Source organism: Rutidosis leptorrhynchoides, chromosome 8, assembly GCF_046630445.1.
Source record: "Rutidosis leptorrhynchoides isolate AG116_Rl617_1_P2 chromosome 8, CSIRO_AGI_Rlap_v1, whole genome shotgun sequence".
NCBI lineage: Eukaryota > Viridiplantae > Streptophyta > Magnoliopsida > Asterales > Asteraceae > Rutidosis > Rutidosis leptorrhynchoides.
The window spans coordinates 360,241,674-360,253,738 of NC_092340.1; the positions used below are offsets into that span (position 1 = coordinate 360,241,674).

A 12,065-nucleotide genomic window follows, 5' to 3' on the forward strand; every position below is an offset into this window, starting at 1 on the left:
ATTGATAGGTTTAAGTCAAAGTACATACATTGATAAAATCTTGAAAAGGTTCAAGATGGAAAACTCTAAGAGAGGTTTGGTACCTATTCAAAAGGGAACCGTTCTCAGTTCATCTCAGTGTCCTGCCACGAAAGATGAACAAGAGAGAATGAAGAAAGTCCCATACGCATCTGCTATTGGGTCTATCATGTATGCAATGATATGTACTAGACCGGATGTGTCATGCGCTCTAAGCTTGACAAGTAGATACCAGAACAACCCAGGAAACAGTCATTGGATTGCTGTTAAAAGTATATTGAAATACCTTAGGAGAACTAAGGATATGTTTCTAATATATGGGTCTGGTAAGGAGGAACTCGCCGTAAAAGGTTACGTGGACGCGAGTTTCCAAACTGATCGAGATGACTCTCGATCACAATCCGGTTATGTCTTCATGTTAAATGGTGGTGCGGTCTCTTGGAAGAGTTCGAAACAGGAAGTTGTTGCGTTATCCACTACAGAGTCGGAGTACATTGCCGCCTCACTGGCAGCTCAGGAAGCTGCATGGATGAAGAAATTCATCGACGACTTAGGAGTGGTCCCTTCCATTCAGGACCCTCTTGAGATCTTTTGTGACAACGAGGGTGCGATTGCTCAAATCAAGGAACCTCGTGCTCATCAAAAGACTCGTCACATTGAACGGAGATTCAACTACATCAGGGATGAGGTTGAAAAGGGAAAGATATGTATTCACAAAGTTCACACAGATCAAAATGTTGCGGATCCACTCACGAAGCTTTTACATGGGCCAAAACATGAGGGACATGTTTGTGCATTAGGGCTTCGATATTCTAGTGATTGGATATGATCTATTTTAAGTATTGTACCGGAACGAAATTATTCAAACTCATTAATATAACTATGGTGTTAATTTATTTAAGTTATGTTCCTATTTTGCATATTTCATCCATGAATAAGCAATTACTCTAAATTTCCGTAGTCGATCACATTTGTGGGAACAAGTGTGAGGTTTAGACTATTATGAACTCGGATTGGTATACATTCATAGGTTGAATGTGGGGCAAGGTTGCAACCAAGGTTCATAGATATTTGTGGGAAACAAATATTGGAAGACCCGCTCTCAAGAATTACTGTATAGAGCCTTTGTGGTTGATCACATGTAATCTTGAGTAAAGGTGAATATCATTGTATCCTCTGACCTGAGATACATATTGGGTTCGGATATTCACCAAGTACTGTGCCTTGATTCTTTCCTTCGCTATTCTGAAACATGGTAGTACATAAGGAAGAACTCAGGTATATTACAAAGTGTATATCTAGGACGTATGTAGTCAAGATGGAATTTGTCCCTCTTATTCGTTGAGAGTCAGATGTCTAAGGCCTGAATAGTTAAATCTATAAGAGAGTGATCACTCTGTATCTCTTGGATTTAACATGACATCTAGGACGAAAGGAAATAATGAAAGATTCACCTAATCATATTCGAGATGGGAACTCGAAAGGGATGATGTTATTGAATGGCACAAAGTCATAACATATTAGGGGTGATGGACGGTGTGTTAGGCTGTATCCATCACTTGCATTAATTTCTTATGTTTCGCGTGCAAGTGGGAGATTGAAAGTATTTCGTATGCCCGAGAGACATATTAAATTAACGTGGCCACTATGTTATGATCCAAGTCGGGTCATACCCAATAACAAGTTTACCGACACCTTAAACGTATTTGATCTTAACGATTGGTTCATTAAACAAATACGTGACACTTGAACTTTAGAAAATCGGTTTTTCTAAAATATTATCACTTGAGATAAATTATTTGGATAATTTATATATAATTGTTTATAGGTTTAAATGATTATATTGTGTTATATTTTATAAAAGGTTTTATAAAAATGTATAAGTAACAAAATAATACATAATTTTATAACAAGTTTTAAACTTTTATAAAACTTATATGTATTATTATTTAACATAAAGCATGGCAGAATTTTTGGGTCTCCAAGAAAAGACAACTCATGCTTAGTTTAGTTGCTTTTAATGCCACACAACTTCTCACAAGGTGGTCCAACACTTTCACCAAGTTTTGACTAAACTCTCTCAAGTGATACATGCAAAGAATACCTCAAAAATCTGCACAAAAGACTCTCCAAACACAGCTGCTGCTGTCGTGACTGTTGGGGCAGAAAAAGGGTTCTTAAGCTTGGTTCTTCAAGTGATAATCAAGTATAATAAAATCCTAACCATAGTATTAGGTGTTGGGTACAAGCTTGGGGTATTATCCCTTGAGGTTTCATGCTTTTGGAACTTGCATTCATCATCATTTCTTGAGAACTGCTGTCCAGAATTTTGAGTACATAAAAGTGGGTTTCAAGCTAGATTAACAAGAGTGTTGAGGTTACAAAGTCTAGCCAAGGTTAAGGGTGATATTGGAGAAGCATAAGCTTGGTGTTTTCATCTTCAAATTCGTCATTCTTGGAAGTAAATAACCTCCTAACTTGGAGAAGGTATAACTTCTAAATTACTATCTTGTAGTTTGTAAGCATATTATTTCACAACTTGATCCTAATTGGGTTTTAACTTTAATTGGTTAAAGGTTTACAAGTTTTAAATGGTAATACATACATGCTTTCGCTTATTTTTGATTCTTAAAAGGTTTTATGTATTTTGAAACTTGTTAAAACCCAACAATAGGTAGTTTTAGTTTTGTTGTGTATGCTTTCTAGGTTCGAGCCTCTATGCTATCGCATTGTATCCTTCGGTTGAGAGCGTTTTAGGAAAACGTTTTTTGTTTCTATATGTTTCTATATGAGTTATTTATTTAAATAAAAAAAATGTAAACGTTTACCTTCACCTCAAAAACATTACTTACGATATATGTAACAGAGAAAGTGTAGTATTCCATGATGCTGTCATCCCATTTCAAAAAGCCAAGAGTATATACGAGATGTTGAAAAACCCCACCAAATATCTTATAACCGCATATCAGAGCAAACACAAAGACACCATTTAAACCTACATACTTACAATCTCATTCCCAAATACTTCAACTATATATACAATCTCAACCACAAAGCCAACTTATGATTCATAAAATACTCTAACATCACTGACCATCCATTTATTTTCTTTTATATAAACCGGTACGAGTCTTCAGTATCCATACCTACTGTGTCTAGTTGAGACACTGATCCTCCATTTTCTAAACCTCTTCGTTCAGCCTTCAAAAGTTCCAAAATATAATTCAAATCATAAGAAATCAATTTAACAAAATAGATTGATGGTAATGAAATGAAGGTTACTGACCTTAGCTTGCTGATATCTTTGAAGCATGCGACGGTATTGTTGCCTAGCTGGCGTTGAGTTGACCATAGATAGCACTCGGGACACAGCTTCACCTAAAGCAACATCCACTTTCTGTTTCCTAAATGCCTTCACAAAATCTTCTTCATCTACATTTTCATCAATTGGGTCTAAATGGAATCCTCGTAAACCAACTCCTTTTCTGTGCCACCTTAAGATGATTTTCTCAACTATACCAACAGCCCAACAGATTGCTTCATAGTGTTTCCTTGCCTGATGACCTCTTACATGAGCCTGGCAACATTACAGAAAAAAATAAGATCATGTGCAACACATGTAATGCCTCTTATTACGCATGGTTATATAAGAAAAAAAGTCAACTATGTCATAACCACAATAAAATAACTAAAGAGAAAATAACATGAATGTAACAAAAGTATCCTCATGAATACACCAATAAGGGATGATAGTAATGTAGTCAGCTTAATTTTTTATACACTAGAGGTGGCAATTTTCACGTTTAAAGGTTGAGCGTTGATCAAGGTTGAGGGTTATTTGTATTTTTTATCTTTTGTAATCATAACTACCGTATTAATTTTCTACAAATTTATAATGGATAAAAAAGATATGTAAGAGACATTTTTTACCTTTACTAAAAAAGAACATTTCTCCAACCCATTTTCTTACCCACTATACAACAAGACACCAGCAAACTCACCCTCTTTTTTTTAAAGGATCGTGAACTAACTAAAATCTTTTTTATAGAAATTACGTTATCAGTAGCTGTAATTGGTATATTTGGTTGTTTCCTTTTATATCCCTGGTCGTTTATATCAATGAAAGTATATGAAAGTTCATATAAAAGGACTAACCTGTATCTTGACTACTTTCTTTCGAAGTGTAAGAAAATCCTTGCGACCTTTCCAACCTCGATATTTCTTCTGAATACACAAAGCAGCACGATAATCACGTGCATTTCCAAAAGCTAACTTTGAAGCTGCTGAAAGTTCCTCGATTTCACTAGGATGAATAACATACTCATCTCCACTACCATATTCAGAACATTCTTCTTTCTGTTTCCTCTTCCTAAAAGAATGTGCCCTAAAAGCAGCTTGTATACGTGAAGCAGCTTGAGATGCATTCCTCACAGCAGCTATAGCGTCCTTGAGAGACACCTGATCTTCATTTACAAGATTATCGTTTGAGATGCTATTTACAGTTCTTTCGGCTTCCACATCAGCAGAACACTTTGATAATTCACTTTCTTTTAATGTGAGGGATGAAAGATGGCTAGTTAGTGCCATTTCTGATAGATAACCTGCAAGCCCTGTGTGTCCATATGTAGCAGCTATAGATCCGGGTGTTTTACCCGTTGGATCTTGTTGAGTGGGGTCCGTTACTGCTCCAGCATATGCACCAGATGCTAAAAGTTCAGCCACCATTTTTTCCCTGTCATATTTATTACAGTAATAAAGATCACTCAAATTATGCATTTTCCTTATTTAAAAGACTTTTTTCGCCGGTGGTCCCTCGTTTATACATCAATTTGCATGCTGCTTCCCTGTCATTTTTTTTAGCTCTAGTGATCCCTTGATTTTACAAATGTTGCTTTGGTGGTCCCTCCATCTATTTTTTCATTGAAAAAGTCCATTAGGTGCCATCACATGATGTCGTTTAAGATGAATTAAACGTTATTAAACGTCAACGACATCACGTGTTGTTCACGTGATGGCTCTTAACGGAAATTTTCAACGAAAAATAGACGGAGGGACCATCAAAGCAACATTTGTAAAATTCTAGTTACCCAAAACGCCTTATGTGGACATATATGAAGATTACCTTCCAAAACGTGAAGCCCAATGAAGAGCAGTCCAGCCATTAACATCACGAAAATTTACACCAACTCCAGATTCAAGTATAGGGGCCAAGGCCCATACAAAGCCCAATCCAGAAACCAGGTGTATTATCCCCTGTTCTCTTTTAGACAAAGAAGGAACAGTGTTCTTGTCCTGCAATTTAGATGAAACCCACCATTGCAACTTGTCTTTTAAAAGTTCTTCAAGAAGCCAATCTGTTGTTCTAGAAGATTCCAAACTACCATCCAAAAGAGCCTCAATGATCTGAGTCCATAATTCTTCACCAGCAATTGAAATCTTTACAGAATCAGTTACATTTTTTCCAATTTTATCAGCGAGTAGCATTTGCACGAATCTAACGAGTAATAATAATTCCTCAGTGCTTTTACTAGATTCGTTCTTGGTTAAGGTAGTATGCATATACGTGTTTGGTTTATCACGATACTCGAATTCTCTGATCTCACTACAAGCTTCTCGATTACCAGCGGTAATACAAATAGTAATTTTTCCAGGTGGATGAGGTGGCGCATGACAACATATGACTCCCTCCTGAATAATCTTAACAGGAACTTCAATGTCACCAAACATACAAGTCCATTCACAATCTGATGGATCATGTGCAAACGACCCAACTATGAGTACCTACAGACAAGAGTATGTTAATGACTATATAAACACAAACAGTTACTTGTAAACACCATGAAGTTTTCCAACATGTTCAGATAAAGATATTTAAGATTTTTTTCCTACCCAGACAGCAAAATATGCGAGTAATGTCTAAACAATTAAGGGGGAACCTGGGAATTCTTTGGAATGTGCAAATATAGATATTGTATAAAGAAGGTCATTATTAGAAGTAGCATCACCACCGGGCACGTAAAAGAATAAAATGAATTTGGGTTAAAACGGGTCATACTTAAATACGGGCCAGCAAGGTTTAGGTGCGTTAGATCTAGATACCTTCTGTTTCTTTTTAACATAGATTCTTAGAATGAAACATGTTAAATGTGGATTATGACACATTTGACCCACTCAATCCATTTAAACCATTTCTCTTTACAGTTAGTTTAATCTATTAAGCGTGTTTGACCCATTCTCAATTAAACATAATTTTTTCATATGAATCATATGCCGGATCAACATCCAAACACATTACATCATATAGCAAACAGGTTATCTAGATAAAGACTTCTATGATATCAAACAGACATGCTATCGTCCTGGTACCATGTAAAAGCAGCCTAAATATCATATCATTACATTACATTACTTTTAAGTGGTGAATGTATAGTGTTGATGGTTACATTACAGAACCAGTTATTTAATATCTTCACAAAAACAATTAGGCAACTCAAATTAATTTACCTTTGTTGGCTCAGTCGCATAACCCCACTCTGGAGATATCTCACGAATTGTAAATTTCTGCTCTTGTGAAACGGTTAAACTTGAATCTGATGCGAGTGGCGTTTCAATCTGTCCTTGGTCAAACAATGTTGAATATAAGTCAACATCACTTTGATACATATTTGTTGCATGGCTATATGCAGAGGATCTTGAATCTTGGAGTTTTTGAGATGGCATTACAAATGCTGGAAATACAATTTCTTGTCAGAGGATTCATTGTTTCAGCTACACTAAAAGCTCGCCAGGCAAAGTAAGGTTTTGAAAAGCCAAGAACAATAACAATTTTAATAGTCAAATACCAAATACGAGTTTCAAATGATTTTAAATACAAAATTAGCCCAGTTCCAGGTGGATTTGGTAACTTTGATCCAGTTAAATAAAATTAGGTTGTTTTGAATTATAGCCTATCTCTAGGGTCTAACTAAAAAACAGTTTCAATGGGTTGAGCAGGTCAAGCAGGTTCAAAGCTATCTGAAAAGTATTGAAATGCATAAAACCTAAATTGCTTTAATCAAATACGAGTTCAACTAATATTGTTTTTGAGATCATATTTTTAAACATAAGTTGTTATTATAAACATTAAAAAGTGATAAATGAAATGTGTTTCCAACCAATCCAGTTTCATGATTGTGCACTTTGATTGAAAAAAGAAGCACAAGACTTACAGTCATTAGGTGCACCAGTATCCCCCAAGTGGTGGGCCCCTTTCTCTTCAATTGAATCTCTTATGGCTCGAGATGAAACCACTTCCTGTTCAAATAATAGCATAACATTCAGACATACTCAAACAAGAGGAAATTGGAAAAATTAGAGGGCCTAGTTAGTATACAACTGGATAAAAAAGTTTGAAACTAAAACAACCGCCTAAACATGTGTGCCAATAAGTGCACCTTAATCATATGTGTTTGTAACCATTAATAAACAAAAGAAGTGAAGCAGAAAAAAAAACTACTTTTTAAACGAGACAATAAGAAAATAAGTTTACCCTTTTATCTGATGGGTATATGTAATTCTCTACTGAGCCATCACATGTTACATTCTCATTGTATTTTAGTACGTCCTTCCATACTAAATTTTGTTGACTTGGAACAGTAAATTCATCCTTTGGTAGTTGCTGAAATTGATGTATACTCCCATAGCTAGTTGCATTTATCGATGTGCTTAGTTGCAATTGAGCTTGATCTAGATCTATTATGATTGATATCCAACAATAAAGAGAAGAATGTAATAACAGAATAGTAAGAACATGGTAGGAAATGAGAAATATTCGTAGAAGATGTGTCCCCCATGTTATACATGATTTAACTTTTCTTCCAGATCTTGCAAAATGATAAATGACAGATTGAGTTATATAGAAAGTTGAAATGTGTTGTCGAACAATTTCATATGAAAGCCATCTTGACCCAACCCAAAAATTGTCTTCCACAGTTTAGCTTGACGATTCACACAAATAAGATCACATCATATATGTGCATACGTTGATGGTTATGAACAACACAAATAAGAGACAAACCTGGATATTGTAAAGATGCATAATTGCCAGAATCATATTGTAACTGCAACCCCTCTCCATTAACGTTTTGTTCATTAAGTGTTAATGGCAAGTCATCCAAACACTCATTCTCACTATATTTTAATCGGTCTAAACTCAACTGCTCCTCAAGCCTTCTCAACGTCTTACGAATTTCAAGATCAGGTGAACCATTAATTTCCTCAATTCTTTCTGTTATATTCAACTGATTTGACCCATTTGTATTGGTAACATATTGGTTAAGTTCTACAAAACTGGGACCAGATGTAACACTGAAAGGTTCATCAAATTTACTACCCGCAGCAGACAAATTAAGGTGAGGGGCATATGAGTTGGAACTTAGAATAATATTAGAAGATCCCAGAGTCAAAGTTGAAATGGGTCCCGCACTATGCTTACCCTTCAAGATACACATGCTACTGTCAGCTTGAAGGATAATAATAAAATAAAAGTAAAAAAATGTCAACAGATAACCAACATGGAAAGTAATTTCCATTTTCAAACGGGTATAATCATGCAAGTTGACATTAAAGCTTATACTTTCCTTGATATTAACTAAATATAAAAAAAGGTATGCATAACCAGAGAATGTTATTACTCAGAACTTCCTTTTTTCGTTAAGTTTGTAAAACTCACTATAGTTACATCTCTGTAATGAACAAGAACAATATGCTCCATTGCCCTGCCACCATCAGAAAATCAAGAAATAAGTCTACAAAACCAGTAAGTGGATGCTTATCCTCATGCGCAAGTTGAATTGAACATTAAATTCAAACATTATGTTAGTTGTAATATAAAGTAGAAGGCATATGTGAAGAAGAGGGATATATACTTACGCATCTAACATCCAATAACAGCGCCTCTGGAAATTTGGATTCTCCTCACCATGAGCATAGTAACAATTTAAAGTTTCAACATTTCCAACCTACAGAATTAGGGTTGCAACATCAATAAAACATTGAAGTCAATAAGATATTAAAAAAGTTGTAATTGTGTTGGGGGGAAGTATGAAATGCTTTGAGCATTGTATTTCTGATTTATACTTTGATTTGCACATATAGTACCAAGTGAAGTAATTGGGTTTGGCCCGTTTAGGTTTGGCCCGTTTGAGTATTATTTGGCACAATATGCAAGCCTGTTAGTAGCACCCCTGGAGAGCAAGTCATCATATTATATTAAGATTACCGTTATGTTCTTAATATATATAACCCTGATGTAACTGTGAACATGTATCAAAACTTAAATCAATAATATTTCTGTAAGTTTGTCCATGGATTAAGTAGTTCGAATTGATATGCTCAACCAAGTAAGTCAGTGTGTACTTCTGTTCCCATTGAAAGTTTGTTTCGTGTGCGTTTAGACTAGGGTTTAAACGTTAATTGTCCTAACACATTAATACTTGAGTGCACGAAGATAGTTGTAAAGTTTGTTTTATAGCCCTAAACATACTACATCTAATAAATTTACTCTCACACAAAAATATTATAATCAAAATAACAAATTGAATAACCTTTAAACGTTCATGCGCTTCACCAATATTTTTCCCATCCTTCTTTCTTCGCCAACTATGACCATCTTTGCGGAAAAAGCGAAGGACCCTCTTGTTAAAAAGAAACAGCGAACCACCTACAATAGAATACAATGAACATGATAAGAGCAATATTAATAAATGCATTCTAACAAAGTTACAATCACTTATATATCTAATAAAATGACACAAAACAACAAGACAGATAATCACTTGGTGGCTTTTGAGGGGGCTCATGGTTAAGCTGAGTTTCCTCATAATTCTGCAGTATAAAAAACACTTCTCCTGGCCTTAGCCACCGGAATTGTGCTTCTTGAATTATATCCTTAATGTTATACCCTGAGAATCACAACAAAAAATATAAATAATAAAAAAAATAACCTCTGGTCAACTTGTGCTATTCAAAATCCCTACCAACATGAAGACCGTAGCACTGAATATTCATGTTGTCCGTATTGTTAATACGATGAAGTACCAAAGAACAAATGAAAAATGAAATCATACACAAGGGTCAAACTCTTTGTATCACCTGGTTGTATTTTTAAGTCTTACAAAAGTAGAACAAACGAACAATAAATCAAAAAATGATCTCGCATAATACGCAATACATGATTACTTCAAAACATTCAGAGAAGATATCATCTATTCTACACAAACAAACTGAAACATCATAGTAGTATACATGATTAAGCAGCCTATTGGTGACTTATTTGCAAAAAATGACATATTCACATATTGTCCCCTTCCTAATTGAATAATTTGAAACGCGCTAGTCGTTTAAGTAGCCTATTGGCATCTTATTTTCATATTCAAATTTGTACTAATTTGTTTGTGTTTAAACAAAACAAAGCAAAGTTATTATATACTCTGGATAACAATTTCAATATAATAAAGTACATATAGACATAGTACTCTGGATAACAATTTCAATATCAAATCATTCATACGATATCAAATCAACACCTTAGGTAATGCGTGTGATATACGACATGAAGAAAATTAATAATAACGCATGTATGAATACGTAGCAGGTATCAATCGCAAATCGTACTGCATAAAACCTAAACTGAGTATACGAATAATATAAGTACCAAATTCAACAATTAACCACAAATTAATCAAATCAAATCAAAACAAAAATAGGTTAAAAAATGGTAGAATCGCACCTGACATCATCATCATACGTAGAGATTTATGCAATACACAGAGGTGAGTGATTGAACGAGTATAAAAGCTTGTGATTCATTCTGCAACAGCTCAAATCAAAAGTGATAGTTTTAATCAAATAATCGATCAACAGATTTGATAAAACGGCCGTATATTTGAAACCTATACACCAGTTGACGAACGTTGACTAAAGGAAGCGGTGTGTAGGATTAGTGTTATGTGTTTATATAGGTGCAGGATTGGGCAGTGGGGGCATCAGTACCAAGTCAGTGGCGCGGTGGATCAAGTCGGAAAACTGAAAATAAATATATTTATTTTATTTTATTTTATTGTATTTTATTAGAGTAATATTGTAGTTGGAAAAACATTATTCTCTATCTAGGAGATACACATCACATGAGAGTTTAATTTTAGTCATCAAAGTCATCAATCAATTTTATTTTTTTTTTTTATTAACCTAGGCATCCAAGAATATTTATATTTATTAATTCCCCTCGTGCTCCTATTTTACAGATCTCCACCATTTTTTTTTTTTTTTTTTTTTTAAAAGCAAACTTTCATTGATCAACAAAATTACATACTAACAATTATCCCGAACACAACCAACTGATAATTACAATTACATATAGGACCGAAACAAAACAAAACAGGGAATCCACCAACGAGCTGCAGAGAGAGCAACAATAGGCTAGCCACACTCCTTTGGGTTAGATATCCAAATTAACCATTCAAGATTAGCCTTCTTACACCTTCTCGAAATCCAATCATACGATATTACTTGAATCTCATTGAGAACACTTGGGATAGTGATACACTTGTTGTTGAATACCTTTTGATTTCTATATTTCCAAATCCAATAGAGCACTATCCAACAAACCGCTTGCCAAACATGAATCTTCCAATCCGAATTGAGTGTCGAGTTGCTACCGGAGAATAAGTCGTCTAAATTCAAAGAAGATGAATCAAGTTTCCACCACGAAAAAACCCGATTCCATAGATCATTTGCGAAATTGCAAGTCTTCAAAATATGCATCACTGATTCGATATCCCCGTTGCAAATGGGACATCGAACGTTGTCGAGATCTATGCCACGTTTGTCTAGTTCAACCCTTACCGGAATCCTCCCAAGTCTAGCCCGCCAAATAAACAGCTCGATTTTTTTTGGAACAAACTGATTTCTGAGTGTTGTGACGTCGGAACGATCTACCGTAATGTACTTGAGATCAATTAAGTTACAAAGTTTTTTTACAGTGAAACGATTACATGTGTCTAGGATCC

At 34.9% G+C, this 12,065-nt stretch overlaps 1 protein-coding gene across 1 annotated transcript; it reads right to left on the reverse strand.

Annotated features, from left to right (window-relative positions):
* Positions 1 to 2,905: 2,905 nt before the first annotated feature.
* On the reverse strand, positions 2,906 to 11,098 carry LOC139861160 (calmodulin-binding transcription activator 4-like). Its single transcript, XM_071849458.1, has 13 exons — positions 10,787 to 11,098; positions 9,834 to 9,959; positions 9,603 to 9,718; positions 8,929 to 9,017; positions 8,729 to 8,774; positions 8,075 to 8,492; positions 7,547 to 7,749; positions 7,227 to 7,311; positions 6,523 to 6,746; positions 5,141 to 5,799; positions 4,174 to 4,750; positions 3,305 to 3,595; positions 2,906 to 3,219 (listed from the first exon to the last, which is right to left on the reverse strand). Exons 1-13 carry the CDS (start codon positions 10,800 to 10,802, stop codon positions 3,130 to 3,132), a joined length of 2,940 nt encoding a protein of 979 aa, XP_071705559.1. The 5' UTR covers positions 10,803 to 11,098; the 3' UTR covers positions 2,906 to 3,129.
* Positions 11,099 to 12,065: the final 967 nt, after the last annotated feature.

Bases quoted from the DNA above. Each gene is read 5' to 3' on its own strand.
- LOC139861160 (XM_071849458.1), bottom strand. The intron at 9,719-9,833 runs GTGATTATCTGT...ATTCTATTGTAG, and splicing joins GCCCCCTCAAAAGCCACCAA to GTGGTTCGCTGTTTCTTTTT. The intron at 7,750-8,074 runs GTTTGTCTCTTA...CAATCATAATAG, and splicing joins TGCATCTTTACAATATCCAG to ATCTAGATCAAGCTCAATTG.